The 21,331-nt window shown below is 43.0% G+C and overlaps 1 protein-coding gene across 1 annotated transcript in view; it reads left to right on the top strand.

Moving 5' to 3' along the window:
* Positions 1-21,331, top strand: part of NEURL1 (neuralized E3 ubiquitin protein ligase 1) — a 143,397-nt gene that overhangs the window by 84,864 nt on the left and 37,202 nt on the right. Inside the window, exon 3 of the mRNA XM_062496461.1 lies at positions 3,940-4,261. Coding sequence (XP_062352445.1) covers positions 3,940-4,261 — 322 coding nt within the window. The remainder of the gene's footprint in view (positions 1-3,939; positions 4,262-21,331) is intronic.

The raw sequence follows: 21,331 nt of genomic DNA, 5'->3' as shown, positions 1-21,331 counted from the left end.
GCAGTGTGCTGACTGCTTTGTTGAATCAGTCACCTGATAGCATTAAGATCAGAGGAGAGAACATTGCAGGAATCACATTTTTCTTGTTGGCACAGGCTGATTTCACTTCCTTTGTATCTGTGCTAGCTGAGGATGGAGTTTGTACCCCTGGTACCATGCCATGCTGCAGCTGACATGGGAAATCCAGCTCCTCCAAGACAACATGCCTCCATGAACACCAGGAGCTGCTTTCTGATGAAGAAACTCCTGCTTGTCCTTAGGAACTGAACCACTTTTCAGATTATCAGCACCTTAAGGAGCTTGGGACCCTTGAAACTTCATCCACAGATGCTTTCCAATCCTTATGCCCTCTAGTGGGGCTGCATTTTTCTGTTCATAGCTGATTTCATGCCTTTATTGGCAAAAAATAGGTCATCTTCTTTGGCCCCTTTAGTTCATGGCACACATGAATGATCTGACTGTAAATCCTTCATTTGTGCAGAGGGATTTTGTCAGCATATAGGTACCCAGTTTGAATGATTTTGCTGCTGCCCATTTCTAGAGGTCCTGGAGTGCTGAGTCCTACAGGAGCATATCAGCCTTCCCTGCCTCTTCCCTGAGGCCAGCAAAAGAGCAAGGAATGAGGAACATGCCTCCTTTGGGAAATACGTGGAGATTTCAGTGATTTCAGTCTCAGGTCCAGAGACAGAAAATTCCCTACAATAACAAACTACAGGTTTGTTATGCTTCCTATGGAGCTCTTACTGCTTCTATGCAGGCTGGAAGCCTAGCAGGAATCTCTCACATTGCCTGATGAGATTTTTCCCATGTTGGCCATCAGTTCGGACAAGCAATTGCAACAAATAATCTGGGAAGAGATGAAAGCAGCATTTCACTTTTGAAGACACATCAAGGATTTGAGTGGATTTAGTGGTTTAGGCAAAGGTTCTGGGTTATTTCTTCCTCATTCTGAAACAAGGTATCTGTCTCTGAAATTTCACACTTGTTCACCTCTGTGCATTTGGGGATTTTAGCTTGCATAACGTATGTGAAGGATATGCATGCAAATCTGCACAAGAGATTTATGAGCACAGCTCCTGTTGACTCCTGTGGGAAGATCTTATGGGAATAATCAACAAGCTGTAGCAGAACTTGTGCTCTAGGGAGGGATGAAATGTGAAAACATCCTTACTTTTGTATGGTAAGTCCATCCTGTAAGCGCCTTGCTATTGTTTGTGATTGTGGAAAGCAGCATCTTGGACCTTCTTACCAGCCACAGACTAACCATGGACCCTGTCATTCAGGTCCTATAAAGTCTAAACTCCCTCTGGAAAATTGAGACAAGAAATAAGGAGATTTCATTCTGCTTATTAGCTATTGTATCTCAGATTATATTCTGACATTATTTTGTAGCTCTGGGAATATGGGAATATGAGCCTCAGAGACAAATGCTCCAGAATGGTTTCTTCCATGTAATTTGGGGCATTGCTAGGAAATATAGTTGTCAAAGATGGCATAAGGCAGTAAAGATCAGGAGCCTGAACCTGTGAAAACAGCAATGGTTTAGCAGTTTGGATGTTGATTCTGTATTTTCATCCCCTTTTGGTACCCGGTAGACCTCCCAGGCTTTTCTGCTAGCAATGGCTGCTGAAATGAGAATTTGATCCATCATTAACTGTTGCCTTTTTTAGCAAAACTGTGTACCCTTTGTCCAGCTGTGTCTAATTCTTGGCAGGCTTTATACCTGATTTTAATTTGGATATTAGTTTGCCTGTGGTCAGACTGTATTGAGAACTGTTTATAGGTGCTGATTAATACATGGAACATGTGAAGCCTCAATTACCATATGAATATTTACTTCACACTGCCTGTGATTGCTGTGAAGTATTGGCAAGAGACTGAATTGTTCAAATGACAATGAGACCATATTTATCTTAGACCTGAAAGCTTTTAGAGCTTGCAGTAAATTTGCTGCAAAAAATAACCCAGGCTTCTTCTTGGAGTGTCTATGTTATGTTTCCCTGTTTTGTCACGGGCACGCCCTGTTAACCCCACTTCTACTGGGGACATCCATGATGCCATCCCACCTTGGCCAGGTATATAAAATAGCAGATCTATTTCAGTCCTTTTTATTGTCATCCCAGTGTCCATCCCACAAGCAGGAGCTTCCCATGGTTCCTGGGACCGAGGTCAGTGCTCAGGTGTTTCATGTAAACAGTGTAGGTGCCTGGATGGACTGAGTAAAAAACAAACAAAAACAAAAAATAAAGAATGGCACTCCCTTAACTGAAAAATTGTGTGTCGGTAACTTTTTTTCTGAGCTCTGAGTTATTTTCTCTGATACTTTAATTATAAACCAGAAATCTCTAGGCCTTTGAACAATGTCTTTGTTGTAAGATTATTGTGACCCCAGGGGCACATGTTCCAGATTTGCCTTGGAGAGGAACATATAAAAGAAAAGCACAATATTTACAAATTTGATTAGCAGTGAATTCAGAATTCCAAAGAAAACGTCTTGTACAATTCCTTGGTGACAATTCTGTGCTTCCAGTCAGGGACATGTGATGCCGCTGCCAGGCTTTTGAGAACAAAGTCACGCAGTCCTGGACAGTTTAGTTTCTGTCATTGCCATTCATCTGAGCCATTAGTGCTTTGGCAGAGCATGAAATTACAGAAAGGCAACAAGTTTTGTGTGACACCTGGTGGGTGGTACCTATCCATGTTTCTGCTCTTGTCCTGTGGCCAGCAGGGGAATTGCTTGAGGCTGCCAAGGCATTGATGGAAGAAGACTATCTCAAGTGCTCTTGTGTTTGTTGTAGGTTCAAAGTTCGAGCAGATTACAGTGATTGTGTGTCAGCTGGCATGCAGGAACTGTCCTGGCCCCACATCAAGGTTGGATCCAGCATCCTTAGGTCTTTCATGTCATAGTCTGGATGCTGACAGGCTGAATCCCTTTGAGAGGAACAATTCCTAGCAGGTTCATACTCAAACAATAAAACGAGAGGAAAAGCTTCGCCAAGGACATCATCTGAGGACCATACTAACTCTGGAAGACTCCTTGCCTCCATGGGAAAAAAAGAGACCTAGTAACTGGGTAGTGTTTTCAATGTGCTACGTGTGTTCCTGTGGGTTGAAGCTGATGACTATGGAGGTATCTGATCTTCTGTCCTGCTGTCTATCAGATACAGAAGGATGGGTATGATACATGAACCATTCCAAAAATCATAGCACATGTTCCTGACCCCAGAGACACTGAGTAATTGCGTACTGACAGGGTAGGGTGTAGTTATGCACACCATACTTCACAAAACACCATTCACAGCTGAAATAAGTAGGTTTTCCCAATCATAAGAGAACATCTATTGTTGCTTCAAATTTTTGTATTTAACGAAGTCAAATACTCTATATTGTGCTTTCCCCCACACAAGTTCTCTGCTGCAAGGCTGTGATTTCAATATGTCATCCAATATGACAAGTTAAAAAAAGGAAAGACTGTCTTTTACTTGCTTGGGAAACCCAGAAAACCCTGTGCTGGTAACTGTGATTCTGGAGCTTTTCTCTCAGATCCCATCATCTGAGCACCATGGGGGAAGAGCTCTACTGAGATAAAAGGTCTTGTGGCCATTTTTGGCACATTTTGTGAGAGGGTTATTCTTAGGCCAAAAGGAATTACCCTAGAAATAGAAATGAATCATCATGCAGCTGTAATTAAATTTCACCTATCCACATGGATTTAATTTGATTTATTTAGTTTTAAATACGGGCATTGTATCCGAAGTGTGCAGCAGCATTGCTGTGTGCAGCTGAAAAAGCTACAGCAGTGTTTGGTGGGTAAAATGTTTCCTAAATCTGATGGGGTTGTCTGCATGCTGGCCACCAATGTTCGGTGCATAAAGCCTATAGTGTGTAAGTTGATGTTCAAGTGCCCAGTTGCTGTCATTGCTGCTGTTGTCTTTACAGATCACTAAAAAGCAGTGTTGCTGGAGTGGGGCTCTTCGACTCGGCTTTACTTCCAAGGATCCATCGAGGATTAACCCTGACACTCTGCCAAAGTATGCGTGCCCTGACTTGGTTTCCCAAAGTGGGTTTTGGGCCAAGGCTCTGCCGGAAGAGTTTGCAAATGAGGGTAACATCATAGCCTTCTGGGTGGACAAGAAGGGAAGGGTTTTCTACCAGGTGAATGACTCTGCTGCGATGCTGTTCTTCAGCGGCGTGAGGACGGCAGAGCCCCTCTGGGCCCTGATCGATGTCTATGGGCTCACCCGGGGAGTGCAGCTCTTAGGTGAGTACCTGGGTCCAAGCACAGAGGTGATGCTAAGACATCCCTGACAAAGGCCCAGCCTGACACTGCCCTTGACACCCCTCTCGCTGCTGTGACAAGTACAGGGAAACAGCTGTTGTTCCTGCCTAGAGCATCTCAGGACCAGCCTGGATCAGTGGGTGCTTGAAACTTAGCATGTAAATATAACATCACTGAGAAATGGGAAACAGCTGCTACAGTATAGCACTAGAAACCATCTCTAAGTAAGTGGATTTCTGCTCAGAGGTGTAGTTCTATCAGAGAATAGCCTGGAGTGTGTCATATACCTCGTAAGACTTTATTTTTATATAATCTTTTGCTTTCCCTGTGCAAAAGTGGAGAAGTGCATTTTATGTGCTATGGTTAAATCCTTCCTGGATGGCACTGGTATGATTTTTCTGTCAGGTTTAATGGACAGATTTGAAACATGGATATCTTCCAAACTACCTGAGAGAATATGGAACCTGAAGGTTGGCTGTACCATTGGGGTTGGAAGATGAGGAGTGCTGAGTGCCTGTGCACTGCCATCCTCAGCTGAAATGAAGATAGTTTGTCATTCATGAAGACTCAGTCCAGATGTACAGGCTGCCAAGGTTTGGGCTATTTGAGTTTATACATCTTAGAAGAACTTTGAAAGAATCTCTGAGGTCTGAAGGGCAGCAAGGTTTCTGGGCGTCCAGGAGTGTCAGCACACAGCCTTAGAGCTGGCTTTGCATTGTCCCTGGGAGGAAAATTGCAGCACTTCTCCATGTAACAGTAGTTTCATGGGTCTTCTTTTCACCATGGAAAAAGTTAGATGGTACCTTCAGGAGCTGAAGTTCCTTCTACAGACGAGATGATCTGAGACTAAGAGAGATCCTGGCTTTTCCCTGCCACACAGCCCTTTAATCTCTGTTAAAGCTCTGACAGCTTTGTGCTGTATATAAAAAACTTCAATTAAACTTCTGACTGACAGTTCTGCCTCTTTTCTTCATTCTGTGCTGTATTAAAAATATGGTGGCAGTACTAGCCATAGCAGTCAGCACAGCAAGGAAGAGGTATGTTCAGGAGATGAAGAAATGAGACTGACCTTGTTGCAAAAAATCCTGGCCTGAGATTGCACAAGGCAGAGGAATTGAAGAATTTCTCAGCAGCTTTTTTTTAGGTGCAGAATGATTTATCTTTTGTTGTGAATCAGCTTGAATCAGAGCCACTAGGCAACTGTTCATAGGCCAAGGTAGTGATATTTGAATTGGGATGGAGAATTTGGGCAAATGTCATGCTAAGGGTTCAGTTAGGAAGAGCTTACCAATGACTCCAAGTGCTATGGCTGTTCTTGTGAGATTTGGCTCCTCAGGACTACTCTGCCTGATTAATGAGGGTCCATAACTCTGAATTATGTGTTTCCTTTCAAAAGACCCAAGAAGTAATTTCCTATCCATCATCTTCCCCCATGTTGTCCTAGCATCTTCCACATCCCCTTTCACAAGGAAAATGTGACTTCTGCCAGCCAGACTTGTCTCTAGTCCTAGAGGCTCCTGACTCTTTGGTGGTTATGAAGTCCCTGAATGAAGCAAGCAGCTTCTGAGTTTACACAGTTGGCGTGGAGCTCAGATGTGTATTTATAGCTTGTTCCAGCAGTCTTCAGCAGGCTTTAAGCCTGAATCTGTGCTGAAACAGCTTCCACCCAAGTCCTCTCCATCTCCATTCGTTATTAAACAGCACTAAAAGTCAGAGAAGGGAAATCTGTTGTTGCCCCTGGATCCTATAGACATTCCTGTTACTATGCTCTGCATGCCTGTTCTAATGTAGCAGACCACACATATAGCACAGGAGAACTTGCCAAAAACTCCTGGGACTTGACAAATGAATTTCATAGCTTAGCTACAAACATATGGTCGAATTCAGCCTGGTATGGCATGCAGGGCATCTGATGGAGGCTGGGGATGCTGGAGCGGTATGTTGAACAGAAGAGCCTAGCATTTCAGATTCCAGTTCAGTGATTTATTGCCCCCTAACCCCAAACATGTTCCTTGTTCTTAAGTCTCACTATTTTCTCAACGCTTGTAGGGTTACAGGGTCAGCTGCACCTCTGCACAGTCTTCATTTGCTTTTGTGCATAAGAATCTGACCAAAAAACTTTACCATTTCTGGTGTCTTTCTGTTTATTGCAGAATTACTCCCTCCCCACTCCCAGTAATATAACTTCACTTCCATAATGAGACTTGCCAAAGGAAAGACCTGCAGCAGTAAGACTTGTGTCTCTGCAAAATTCCAGTTCTGCAGGGAAATGGACAGTGTGCATTTATCTTCCCAGAAGTGACAACATCCAAAACTGCACATTTTTATTTTGCTTATCTGCATTACATTGGCAGATCACTTCCAGCCTAAATAAGGAACTCAGTAAAACAGGGTAATGACTAAGGCTAGTGACTGTTCCTGTCTTACAGATCTAAGAAAGACAGACTTGAATGAAGGGAGGCTCCAAACCTGTAAGAGTTAAAGAGCAAACCTGTTTGCTCTTGCCAGAGCAAAAGGTGTCACCTGCCATCAGCCTTGTTACCCAGCTCAGTCCTACTTCTCTCTCTATGTGCATCACAGGCATTGCACAACATTCTGGCATCACAAAAAACCAGCTGGTTTGTGCCTTAATTTTTCATTTTCTTGTGCTTGTGGCTTTACCCACAGCATCAGCCTTACTGCCAATTACCCATGTGTCAGTACTGCTGTCACTGCACAGGTGTATGTGGCTGTCACAGATGTTCCTGGGTCTGTCCTTGCTGTATGATCAAAGGCAGAGCCTTTTAAGCAGCTTCTTTGCCAGCTGGATTTTGAAATGAACTAGGTGAAAAAGGCTTGCACGGTCCACTGCACTGCAGCCAAGGGGAGCTGGACCTGAGCTGGGACCATGGTTTGCCTGTCACTGCTGGAGTGATTCAAAAGGAGGGACAGGTTTTAATCCACCTTGAGGTGGCTTCAGCGATGAGGTTCATTGTGCTGACAGTCACAGGTGAGAGGCTGCTCCTTTCTCTCCTCTACCCGCATTATAGAAATGAAAAGGCTTAAATTCACCCAGGAATCTGGTCTCCTCTGACCACAGTGCCTCAGCTGGTTTTCTGCCACAATGCAAGGGCTCACATAGAGGAGTCTGTGGCAATGGAGTGCATACATGTTCTGTGTTTTAGGGCATGAGTTTCAGTGTAGGTGCAGGCTTACATGACCTGTAAACATGACCTTATACAGTGACTCTCCTGCTGACATGCTCAACTTGCAGGCAGGATGGTTTACAGCTCTGCTTTCCTTTTTGGGCAGCTAGTTCTACACAAGTGCACTTTTACATTCCAGGGTAATTTAAAGTAATATTTACTAAAAATGTGGCTTGTCCTTATGTTATCACTTCAACATACACACATGCTCATTCACACATTTAAAAAGAGTCCGAGAAAAATGGAATATAGGCAATCTGCTGCCTTGCTGCTATAATAAAGCATCAAAAAAAGAAAAGGAAAGGCACAGCTGTTTAAATTCTGGAGTCTTCAGAGCCATGGAAGAAGGATAGCAGTCCATGGGAACCAAGTGGTGTTGTCTCATACTAACCTGCTTCTTTCAAGCACTGGGCTTGAGCCTGACATGTGCACGTTCCACGGATTCACTGCAGGACAGCAAGGTTGGCAACTTCCCTCAGTCACGTGTACAGTACAGCATGATGAGTGTTCTCAGCATTTTCCTTTTCCTTTGGTGGGGGATTACAGGCTTGTCTCTTCTGTGTGGTGCCTTTTTTAAAATAGCAACTTTTTTTTTTCCTTTTTGAAAAACACTCTGTTTCTTGGGCAGTGCCATTGCAGCACAGCATTGCAGAGTGGTTAAGATGAGAAAGGCCCTATGAAGAACATCTAGTCCTACCACCTAGTGCCTTTTCTTTCAAAACACAATGCAGGTGCTCTAAAAGTACAGAAAAATGGGGCTGCAAAACAGTTATGATTCCAGCATACCTCACTACTCATCCTGTTTCCAGTGGGGTGATGTGAAGTACAGTGTGCTCATTTTCCTTGGTCCCATTCTTTGCTAGTATGATCAGCAGTCACACCCCTTTACTGTTTATTCCTCTGTTCACACTCCTCTCCTATCCATCAGTATTTTCATTCATGCAGTTTTTCAGACTATTCTTGGTCTTTTACCAGGACAGACTTTGAAAATCAAGGATAATTTTATTTAGATTGGCACACTGAGAGGCACCTGTTAAAAGCTAAATCTCACCACATCTTGTAAATATAAAAGATGTGAAAAACTAGTAAGACCTTGCAAGATTGGAAAATTTTAAATGCATGTGTATTGAATGTGCATATTAGATTCATCTGAAGTAGAAGCCTATATAGTATAAATATGTATTTCAGTAATAAAAATATGTACAGATTCTAGGAGAATTAAATGGAAGTCCGAAATGTATATACATTTATAAATGTATATGTATTTGTAAATATACAAATGTATATTGTATTAGATACTTGAGAAATCTCTTCTTTCACCAGATCCTCTTTCTAGCTTTATGTTTGCAAAGTATCTAAATCAAAATGTGAACTGATCCTGGATGGAAATGTACCCATCTTACACCTCAAGCTGGTGTCTTTTTGACAAGGAAGTTGCACATTTTGTAGGGAAAGAAAGAAATGTTTTTCTTTCTTCATGCTTGTCAGTTCTTATGTAGCTTGAATCTCTAGCTCCTGGCCAGAAGAAGAAACATTAAATAAGCCTTAAATGAGGCAGATTTATGGGAAAATTTCAGGTGTTAATGGTATAAGACTGATGATAAATCTAATTTATTGCATGCGTCTGCAGTTTTACTGTATGGTTATTACTATTTTATTTTCCAAGTGCAAAGCTTATATTCCATTGCCCATGGGAATGCATTTTGTTGCTATTCTGACACGTGCAAATAAGCAGACTGATGTGCCGGGAGTACTTTGCACTAAAAAAAATTGGATAATCAGATACGACTCCAGTGTATTTTTATAGGGTATTGTTGAAAGTGGAAGCTATAAACAATTAATCCTTTTTGTGGAAGTCTGTGACTATCTGATGGAGAAGCATAATAAGTGCTTAAACAGTCCTACTTAATGAAGGCAAGATAGACAAGACCTGCAAACAGTCAGTTGTCCTTGTTTTTCCCCATCTCCTAAGGGGAGAGAGAATTCAAATTGCTCATAAAATTTTATTGTCTGTAGCTGTTGTCTCTATGGCAGCTGCAGGAAGCTCTCTAACACAGCTGAAAATGTGAAAACAGTTTAATAAATAACTCATCTCTTGCCATTTTAATTAATCCCTGCTTTGCCTTAGCACCTCTGGAGGGAAGTCTTTTTCCAGATGCAACAGGCACCCAAAAGTTAGCCCAGGCAGCTCTTTGTGCTTAAGGGTTTGTCTGTCCTCCAGCTCTGCCTGTCTAGGTTGTGATGATGAGGCTGCTGGACACAGCACTTTCAGGCGAGCTAGAGCTCCTCTTGGCTGTGTGAATGCAGTGGTTTTTTCTCCTCTTTTCTCCTCTGACTGTCAGCAGTGCAGACTTTGTGCCCGTGAGCTGGGGAAGGCAGCGGCCGCCTGCCCTCGTGGTCAGCATGGGGCGTTTGGGCTGAGCAGCAAGTGGCAAACACCAAATAAGTCACAACAGGCAGATGCCAAGTGAAATGAGGTCTCTGAGGGATCAGCATTTCAGGCACACAGGGTCTGGACGAGGTGTTGAATTACAGAGTTGCACAGAAGCTCTGCAGGTTACTGGTATTTCCTCAGGTCAGATAACCTGATGCTTTCACCTGAAGCATCTTTGCCTTAGCAGACCTCTTGGAGGGGAAGGCATTGCCACAGGTGCACAGAAAGGACAGAATCTGACACATAATGAGCTATAGGGCACTTCATATCCACAAAATGTCCACATCAGCATCAGGAGAGCCTGCTGGGTAGGAATAAATTTAAAAGGGATTAGTCTGGCTTTTATTGCCCACACTGAGAAAAATGGAGGCTGCTACAGTACAAAATGACCAGTGGAAAAATACATTCTGTGCTATAAAGTTTCTTTAGTTCTGGCAAGCTGAAATATTGCTCCTAGCACAGGCAAAATGGGCCACTTTACCCATACAAACTCAAGGAAATATGAAAACCCTGACAATTTTAAGTGGTGTTTATGTTATGCGTATGTCACAGTTCAGATGCTGGTACTGAAAAGATAGGCCCCTATGTTAAAAAAAAGTAGAGTCTTCACATTAAATATCTGCTGTGATGATTGATTTGGCTGTTGCTCTAAGGAGGCAAATGTTGCTGGTTTACACTAAGAAGTTTATCTTGCCTTTGCTATGTGTTAGAAGTGTGGAAAGTAGACTCTGGAAACAGTGGTTCCAATTAAAAAGCTTTTGACTTTCTTTTACTTCTACTAAAGGTATAAACTACTTGAATAATTGCATGTATACTGAATTTATTACACAGCTATAGTTAGTTACAGACATTTCTAGCATGGACAGGCCCTTAGAGAATAATAATCTACCACTAAGGAGCAGTGCATTCTTTTGAGAGATGTTTCAAAGAATTCCTTACATTAGCAAAGGTTTTAGCTTTCTGATTTAAACCATTAGGATATCTATGCTGCTTTTTTATTAAAAAATGCACTCTTAACTGATACTTAATGCCACATATAATTGCATTTTACTTAGTTTGCCTAATATAGTTCCTTTTTTAAAATCTGTAAGTAATAGATGTCTTTAAAAAAAAGGAGAGAATATGCTGGGAGAGGAAATTTTTCTTTGTAGGTTTCTTAATACCTTCCTCAATTCAGCCAAATAGTTTAAACTGTTCAAACCTTGGGCCATGATGCTGAAAGATAATTCCTCTTCATTCATAAAGCTATAGCTTGACAAAAAGAGTGCATTTGGAGCTGGGGGTAAGTTTTGGATGTGAATTGAGTGATCTGGTAAAAGTATAAGCTCTTATTATGCTAATCTTGCAATTCCAGCTATTGCAGCTGTTCCAGCTGTGGAGGCCCTTTCCCCTAAGCCTGTATGACAGATGACAGCTAAACACCACTAGTATGATAAAACTAAACACTGTCTCTGTGCAGTATGTCTCTGCTGGCCTGAGATAGCACTTTATCATTTCAGTGTCTAATTGGCCTCACAGCTGCTGAATATGCAATGTACAAAGGATGTGAATTTTTTTATCCCTGTAGGTGTCTGGGTTATTAAAAAAGTTGGACACCTTTACTAAAATAAAAATGAGTTTTCCATCCATATCAGCAACAGAGCTAAAAATGAGGTTGCTCTGTAGTCCAGTATCCTACTTTTTTTTTTTGTTTCCCAAGCCGCATAAGCAGAACTGTTGTCGAGTTCAGTATAGAAGTCCATACCTATAGCCCAACTTTGCTCTCGGTTTTGCCAGCCTAAACTTGTAGCTACCTGTGGAGTCACTCTGGCTTACATTATGAGCAGAGTCTAGCCCTGGGTTTTTGCTCACTCATCCCTTCTTTTTGGCCAAACACACTGAGCAGCAAAAGCTCCTCCAGACCTTGTCTGGTTTATTGTGAAGAAAACAAAACATTTTGACTGTGCTTGATTTTTGAATCTGTGCTGATTCAAGACAGAACTTCTCCTTCACAGAATCGTAGAATGGTTTGGGATTGAAGGGACCTTAAAGATCACCTAGTTCCAATCCCACTGGCATGGGCAGGGATGCCATTCACTAGATCATCTTTAGTCATGCTGAGCTATTGCTTCTATTCTAAAGGTTTTCTACTTGTGTTGAATCCACTCCCAATTTTGATGCAGATGTTACATCAGCTCTGCTTGTGATGCAGCTGATCCTGCAAGGTGCTGTGCTCAGTGAGAGCTTGGACTCCTCTCTCCTATTCAGACATTTGGGAAAATCTCAATCTTGCATTCTTCTATGGCACTCTGTTAATTGCATTTTCATAAATATGTTCTTCTGACAATATTTTTTAAGTCTCCCCTCTGTTGTGGCTTTTGGTGAAAATATCATACCTTGTACTGACATGCACTAGGTAAGTGCTTCCTCCTGTTTTCTTGGAAATTATAGCAGGGCAGTATTGGCAGAACTTTGTGAAATTTATGCAAAGCATTCCCTGTCTGTTGGCTGGAACAAAATGTCCTGTCACAAGTTTTGATTCTCAGACATTAGCATCATTTTGATGTTAAAGGCCTTTACATAATATTTTTTTAAAATTCCATTCCATCTGCTCTTATTAGATTTAGAAATTAAAATTATTAGAGATTGTAATTTTTTGGTCTCTAGCTAAGGATAGAAGATTGATAAAACAGATTGCTAACCACTGACTATGTGTTTAAAAAGATGAAAATCTCTTGTGATGCATCTGGCTACCAGTGTGACCATTCAGACGATTAATTCTCTTCAGGAAAAAAAAAGTTTAATTGCTCTATCTTTTTAAGAGGATAAAGACCACTCCAGGGAAAAAGCTCTTCAAATCCAATAATCCTATTCCCATGCTAGTGCTGTGCCAATAAATACTGCACCACTTGCAAGGAAAGATCTGAAGCTTCTAAAATCTTAAATGCAGAGTGTTCTCTTTGCCTGGCCAAGGCCAGAGGACCCCAGTGCCTCTGAGCCCCATAGGTGTTCACTTGAACTAGGAGACTGGTGACAATTTGTTCAATATGTTTCTGAAGGCATTTGCATTTCCTCCTCATTCTGCAGTGGTGTTTCCCTGGGTGCTTTTTGTTGCTGTCTCTGGTGTTTGTAGGCAGCAGCCATCGCTCTCCTGAGCCCTTCCCAGACATTGTCAATCCACTCTGTTATCCCAGCATGGCTTGTGTGAAAGCATCTTTTTGACAAAAACACTGGGCCTTTTGGTTTCTGCCCCTGTTTGTAGCCCTGTCTGTTCTAGATAGATCTGGATCAATGTTTCCATACACTGGAATATGTATGCTCATGTCAGAGGTGAGCCTTGACACTGCCTGCGTTTGTCAAAATGCATGTTATTGCTTCATTCCTGACGTGGTAGAGTCTTAAGATCTTGTTTATAACACCCCTTGGCCAGGTGAATGGATATTGGCCTCATGATGGAGATTCCAAGGACAGCTGGAAAGAAAGCTGAACTAATGAGAATTTCACTGTGGAGCTGCAGGGACCCACAGTTTCAACTCAGCCTAATAACACACTCAAGAGAAATATATAAATAATTCGGTTTTGAGCCATAATCACTATACTGACTATTTTAATGGCAATTTATAGTGCTTCAGTTTTGGGTGTGATACCTAAAAGATCAGTGCTCCACAAAAGCCAGACAAGATTTGAAAAGTCAAAGTAACAATCTGATGGTGAGGCAGAGCTAAGGGATGAAAGCTGGTGGAGGGAAAATTCAATGGGAAGTAGAATACTGTATTTTTAAAGGTGTGTAATTTCCAGCTGGGCAATTGGAATCCATTCTCCTGTGCTCAGAAGACTGCATAGGCTGCAGGGTCCAAATTCAGCAGGATGGTAAATTTCCTACCCACCTCCATGTGTATGTAGTTATATGGTATGCCAGAAATCAGGTATATGCTTGAATGAGTATGTTAATTCACATTCCTAAAGATAACCATGTGCTTAAGTTCTTTACTGGATCCTTTTCTTTGCCATCTGCTTGTTACTGGGTTCTGTGCAGGGCTTGCTAGGTCAAAACCTGTGGTCTGTGGTTAATCAGTAATCAGTGGTTATGCAGGGATTAGCCTCTGTGCTTAATGGTTTTTCTGGGCAGCAAAGACTCTTTTAGGAAGAGGAGGAGGAAGAGAGAGAAGAACATCAGTAGGAGGGGCTGAATGCACTGTTGAAGTTGGAGGGGAAGTAGAAAAGTTGCCTCCAGGCAGTGCTTGATTTTCTTGGAATATGTGTCTGGTTTCTGTGCAGGAAGGTTTAAGAAGGTGTCCAGATACCTGAGGTAGGGAAGCAGGAAAGTGCAAACATGGAAACAGTGTGAACTGCTGTCTGAAAGCAGTGGAAAGACAGGTGTGACAAAGAGAGATCAGGTTGTATTGATGGGCAAGACAAGGACAACCCAGTGACCAAGATGCCATTCTTTTCTTGGCTGGTTATTTCACTGACACCATTTTGTCTGTTTTGGCATTTCATATGGCAATTCATAAGCCACAGACTTTTTTGTTGTTGTTGTTGTTTGTTTTTGTTTTTTTTTTTCCTTTATCTGGACAGCACAGGATGTTAGGTGTGTTTGAATTACTTTGTATGGGTCACCATGAATGTCTGGCATGGGTTAGGGTTAGCACATGGTTATGTGGTGGTTATGTTATGGTTAGTTAGGTCAGCACATACTTCTGATAGTCTCTCTATCATAAGGATCATGAAGATACAGGGGAAAACAACAGTGGACAAAGAATCTGAGTCAGATTAGTTTCTTACATCCTGAATTAGATTGATGGCTCTTAGTTCTGCTCTTGATAACACCTGTTCCTCTTCATTCAATGGTTCTTTCATCATATGATTAATTTATTATGGAAGTATTTTTGTTAATAACAAATACTTACAGAAGTAAGTATCAAAGGGTTTATTTGTATGAAGGTGAGCAGTCTGTATGAGGAGAGATGAGAGATAGTCCTTTGTTAGTGTTTTGCAGTGGGGCTTTCATACTTCTCCATCTGTGACTGTGGAATTTGCTGCCAGATGAGCTCCTATCTATTGAGTTGGACTTTAGAGTCTAATCTTCCACTTAGCAGCATCACTAGCTTGCTTGGCTGAGAAAAAGCCCCAAGCAACCATCTCTAAAATATGTACTGAGTGCAGTTATTTTTCCAGCAGAGGGTTTAGTTACAATGGGCAACCTAGAAAATGAATTTAAATTAATAGCAAACATGACTTTAAAAAGAACTAGCTATGCTGACCTGAATAGTTGCTATGGGCAAACATTTAGAATTTAAATAGCCTGATTCTGATTTAGCTAGATTCAGAGTGAGATCATCTGACATCTGATTTACTTTAGGAGTTTTTCTGATGACCTCAAAAGCAAGAAAAACAAAACAAAAAAACAAAGAAAACAACTCTCTCTGAGACAGATATGGGGTGGATGGTGGCCACTCGAGAAGGCCAGGCAGCCACCTCTTATATATTTAGCTGAAGCGTAAAAATCAGCAGTGACTGCAAGGAGATTCTTGGACTGATCTGGGTAGACTTAAAGATAACTTTGCCATCTCTCCTGGAGATGTGTCACTGCTGGTTATTCTGTCATCAGCGCTGCCTGCAACGTTTTTCAGCCAGTAGTGCCAGATGTTTGCAACTGCTGTCTCCTCCTCAGGATGTTCCTGTTGGCAGCTCTTTGACCAAGCTGTTATTTTATGGTATATTTAGTTCTTTTCTATCTTTCCTCACTGTCAGTCTATACAGAACAATAATCATGTTTTCTTCTCTACCACAGCCTCCATATCCTCCTGTCATTCTAAAAATACTTCTCTGATGTTAAATCTTTTCCAATTATATGATGAGAATTAATTCATTCTGACACAGCCATGAAAATCTGATTCACTTCCTTTTTTTGGTATCTCAGTCACAGCCCTTGATCACAAATCAGCATGAGTCAGAATTTCCCAGGTTATTATTTCCTCAGAAAGGCTGATTGCAACCCCGTGTCCATATTTCATATCCTTTTTCTGACTGAGGTGGAGCAGAGTAGTGGAGGCTGCAGTAATTTTGTCTGCAGACCTGTCTGCTGTCTGCATTTGATGCCACAGGTGGAAAAGGTGACACCAGAGGATATCCCACAGCAGTCTTAGTGTTGCAGTTTTGCATCATTAGGGAGTTGAGTCCATGCTGGCTCTACAGTGTAAAGAAGACTACAGAACCCGTGAGGATTTATTACTCTGGAAGCTCAGAAATCTTGGTTCACAGGTGGGGATGGGACACAGTGGCTTTGTCAGCATATGCCAGGACATGAGAAGTAGGTAATGAGTTTTTAAAATGATCCTGTCTAAGCACTACTGTGCTTAGATTTTCTGCCAAAGCAGACTGCCCTGAGATGTTTCACATAGATGGGTTTGGAATCCTTTTAGTTTCTACTATTTAAATTAGTAGCTTATCTGAAGTTGCTAAAAGTACATCAGAATGACAAATAAGGAGGAAATACTCTCTTTGGGGCCCTTATCATTAATTTATTATCTCCAATAAATTTTTGTTTCTCGATGTTATGGTTAGAGGCCAGGAGTGCGTGGACTGCCTATTGAAGGGGTGGATTTTTGGTGGAATGCTGTCCATCTGTTTTGTTGGGCTGTGGCCAGGAGGGGTTTGGAGGCATGAGGAGGCTTCCCTTTCCTTACACAGAGCCTCTGGCAGGAGGAAATCCTGCTTCCACTCGCCTTTGTACCTCTCCTTGTTCTGAAGGCTTTGCTGTCAGTGAGCAGGAGCTGCAAGGGCTGCAGGAAGAAGCAAGCGAGACCCCTAAGCTGCCCTGTGGGATTTGTCACTGCAGAAATTCAATGTCCAGCTTGAGGGCTAAGGAAGTATTTCCATATGTTCTATTGATTGCTGCAGTTTCCTTTTGTGTTTCTCTTGAGTTCTTCAAATAGGGCACTGGTAGCTTTAGTACCCACTTGGGGTTTTTGTTTGCTTGTTTGTTTCCTACCAAGCTCTGTGAATATTTTTTTTTTTTTAACATGAAAAAAGAAAAACAATGCCCAGAGAGAGATAGGTCCACTATTTTTATGAGGGAAGACTATTTATCAGGATTTAGTTGTGCAGGAAAAGCAACCAGGCACTCGCTTCAGGAGAAAGCCTTTACACACTGGTGTGAGTACAGCAGATCAATAGCTAATGGTTAACAGGGAGGGACAAAAAGCCATCCTCAGTTTTAGTGGTAAAGGATTCTGGTTGTAATTCAGGCTTAGATTACTCATTTTTCTGGGATATATTACACAGATGCGTTCATTTTGCAGGACAGGGATACTGCTTTTCTCCCTGACAGGGGACTCTGGGGACTTCAGGGAGAAGGGGGCTTTCAACTCCTTTGAGTTTTTGGACTCCTCACAAGCTAAAGTGGGTAAGCCAAGCTGATGCTCTGACAGAAGTGCCTCATCTTGGTTTGACTCATGTGCCTTGTGAGTGTGTTTCTGGTAGAGACCTGAGGTATTGTATTATGATTTGATTTTATATTGTGTTGCACATGCCAAAGGCAGTGCTGGGCTGCTGCTGCCCTGCTGGACACAATGGTTATTGAAGCTTAGGTGAGTGAACTCAGTTTCCCCTAAAGTTTCCAAACAATTCTAGGCTTTATTGGTGAGGAGAATTAGGATAAGATGCTGGCATGTGGGTGGCCTGTGTGAAGCTCATGCATTGTTAATCAGCCACATAATTTCCCTTAAGTGGCAAGATGAGATTGCTTTTGTTTTAGGTCCAATTGCATCTTCATGATAGGAGCAGAGATGAGACTCTTTTGTCTGCATTACTGTGAACTACTTGTCTGGGAAATTAGGATGCTGTAGGTTAGAGATGCTGCCTGGGAGCTTGCTCATGACACAGAGACACAATCATATGCTGAATAAGCAAGAAATAATTACCCATTCCCTTTCTCCTTTCCCCATAAGAGATGGGGAAGGGTTTGTTTTCACTGGAGCTTTGCCTGTGTAAAGGCTGCAGTGTGCAGCCAGTGTTTGCTGTCACACTTAACTTTTGGCATGTCAGAAAGCAGCTTATGATGGAGACCAAAAGCCTTCTCTGATGGTGGTAGCTGAGCACAGATGGGACCTGGGGGAGCCAACCAGCCCAAACTGAAAACACTGGAAAACAAACTCCTCACAGATGAGACAACTGTAGGACACTGATTTAGTACAACCTAATAGTTGAGCTTCAAATGCCTTATAATAGAGAACAAATCAGTATACTTCTAGCTAAAAACAGAGTGATAGCATAATAAACATAACCTTCCTCCAGGAAGCATAAATCAAAAGAATTATTCAAAAAATACTTATGATTCACTGCTGAACTGTGTTTTACAGTCTGAAAACTGCTATGCTTTGCTTTCATAAAGTCATGTCCCTTAATCGAAGTTGTTGCAATTAGAGGGAGTGGTAATGAGCCAGAAGGCAGCAGAGTGATGCTGCCTTTTTTTGCAGATCTCTACCGCTGCCATTTTCATAGCGTGAATAGCGATGCTTGGTGCTGGCAGAGAAGCTCCAGTGGATCAGTGCTCCAGAAATTAGAAATGTTGTGTTTTGTAATACACCCCCACTCCCCTAAACCTACCATGTTGTTGAATTCCATCCACTTAAAACAGAGCCTATGTTTAACAATAATTTAAATCATTACCCTGCCTGTCAGCTCGGAGTTAAGGGGCTGTGCGACTGCAATTCTCTGTTTAGAAACTGCCTGGAATAATAACTTTCAGATGTCTCAAATATGCACCACTTATCTATAACATCTAAATACAAATGTCTCCCTGCTGAGCAAGCCCAACACTGTTTACCTATCGTGTCCAAACCATTCCAGAAGGTTTGCTTGGCGTGGAGCGGAAGGCCCTATATCCGCAGCTCCGACAGCACTGTCAGTGTAATGTTTTTCAACTCCTCCTCACCCTTAGGTGATTGCAAAGAAAGAAATAGCCTAAGGCTGGGAGTGACAAGTGAAGAATGTCCCTGCGTGTGCATCGCCCTTCCCCCGCCCCGCTCCCAGGGTAGAAGTGCGCTGGGAGCAGCCGGGATGATGCTCACGCCGCCGGCTCCCTGCCAGCTGCTCTGGGATGATCCGAACGCTGAATCCCGCTGCCCCGGCCGCGCTGGGGCCCAGCAGAGCCCAGGCGCTGTCGCCAGCTTGGGGGCCCCGGGCTCCTTGTCCTTGTGCAGAGCTCGGTGGGACCTGTCAGGTCCCGTTGAACATCAGGCTACGCAGTTGGCTTGCGCCGTGTGCTCCCCCCGTGCCAGCCGTGCGATGGCTGCGAGCGCTCAGGGTGAGTCGCTCGGGGAGCTCTGGGGTGATGGGCTGTGCTGTGCGGCTGCCCCAGAAGCTCTTAAGCAGGGAAAACTGAAAAATCTTCCTTGCTTCACTATGTCCGACCTGTGGCTTCATATTGAGGAGCCCTTGGGACTTTTGGGGGCTCTCTCAAAGGCTTGGAGTGTCTCGTGCCACCCACCTGGAAAGAGGGGAGCTCCATCCCCATAGCTGGTGTTAGGTACCAAAGGCTTCTGAACAGTGTTCTGCAGCCTAATGGGCTACACTGTGTGGCTTCCAAATTTCCTAATACATCCTGGAGAGCCCCACATAATGCTTGGGCTTTCTTTCCCTTGGGCACACAGAGCAGCACCCTTAGCTGGTGTGCTCGGTCCTGATGCGGTGAACGAAGGTTAAATAAAGAGAAATGAGAAGCTTTTAATGCACCTTTGCGTCATCTTTGGTCCCTAGGTGAACACTGAGGCACAGCTCTTGTTCATATATCAGGTCTACGATAACTGACATTCTCTTTCTGGGGCTCTTATTCCTTTGCTCTCAGTTAACTCCTGCATTACTTGTGTCCAGCCCCTGGAGTGCTGCTGCTGATCTCCATGCTACACAACAGCAGGTGTTTTGAAATGAGCACTGAGGGGCCACAGTTCCTACCAAATTGTTTTACATGGGTATGGTTATGGAAGCAAGCCTTCCCTCTTGTCCTCTGTGCTGCTACCTTTGCAGTCAGCTTGGGCCCACCGTAGTGTTTTTAAGGATAGCTGTAATTAGTGAAGTGTGCAGCAGCTGAGCTCAAAGCATGGTTTCTTCCTCCTTTTTCTTATTGCAGACTTCCCTGTAGGGATGTGGCTTGGAGAGGAATCCTTTATAGTTTGCTCACAGCCTGGTGAGGCTCAGTACCTGATGACTTTTCTTCATGCAGCACAGCTGCCTCCTCCTACATGAGTATTCAGGCCAGTTTACTTGCTTGGAATTACCAAACTGTATTTCTGTTCTGTCTTCATCTTGTGGATATTGTAAGTCAGATTCTTCTAGTTGTGGTATCTCAGGACAGAAACATGCACAGGCACATGGCTTGGTGCCTGCTTAGCTTGCTGGAGCAGCCTTCCCACCTGCTGATCCAGCACTGTGGTGATGGAGGAGAAGTTCTGCTTGGGGAGCTGGAAGCTCTGCTGTGCTCAGGAAATGAGCTGCTCTGAGGTCACTGTCCCTCTATTCATCCTCCCACTGAATAGCTGGGGGCTCCCTCTTTATGGACATATCCCTACATACACAAGCATCAGGTAGAGAATGGGAATGTGAGCAGCATGCAGGATCCATGGGCTCTCCATCCACAAGCTGGCTCCTCCTGCATGCTCTTCCACTCCTCAGCAGATTCTCACTGATATTCCCATGATCACTTATGCCAAAGCTCCCGGAGCAAGTTAATGCAATAGAAAAATGTCATATATTTAATCCATTGCTCTTCTGTGTATCTGTGCTGGTGGAGTGTGGCAGTGAAAAGCTACCTATGTCCTCTACACAGAGCACCACATATACCAGTGATTCTCTGATACTTGTTTGCAGCTTGGCCATGGATGCAGAAAAATAATTTTCAGACACTGATGCTGCCTTTATACTGTTTGCTGCTCTAAATTTGCATGGGGTGTTTGCTGTCCAGACAGAGAGAAGGCTGTGGTAGCAATCCTGGCATCTCAGATATCTCCAGTGAGAGATGGCCAGTGACGTTTCTTCCCAAGCAGCATCCCGAGGTGACACAACAGAATGACAGATGGTGTTGGGTTGCACGAGAAGCATTGCTGGCATAAGGGGTATAAACAGCAAGCTTGAGCCCACGTGATCAAGGCCAATCAGTCTCTGCATGGAGCTGTGGCTAGTTTCAGTTGCTGGGGGTGGGAATTGTTTGCTATTATAAGCTAAAGGTTCAAAGCTGAATTAATCTCAGCTCCTCCAAAACCTCCAGTGCTCTCTGATCTGGTGTTTTGATTACCTGAACCCATTTTAAATGCTAGCTCAAGCGTCAAGCCCTCACATTTCCATTTAGCTGTTCAAGGGAAACCATTTTAAGAGCTAGCCAGCTATTCATCAGGATTAGGCCCTCCTGGAGCAACTTGGATAGCATGAAAGCTAAGTGCAGTGTGATCTGAGCTT

This window comes from Cinclus cinclus, chromosome 7, assembly GCF_963662255.1.
Source record: "Cinclus cinclus chromosome 7, bCinCin1.1, whole genome shotgun sequence".
NCBI lineage: Eukaryota > Metazoa > Chordata > Aves > Passeriformes > Cinclidae > Cinclus > Cinclus cinclus.
The sequence above is the reverse complement of the archived record's forward strand: the minus strand, read 5'-3'. Positions and strand labels throughout refer to the sequence as shown.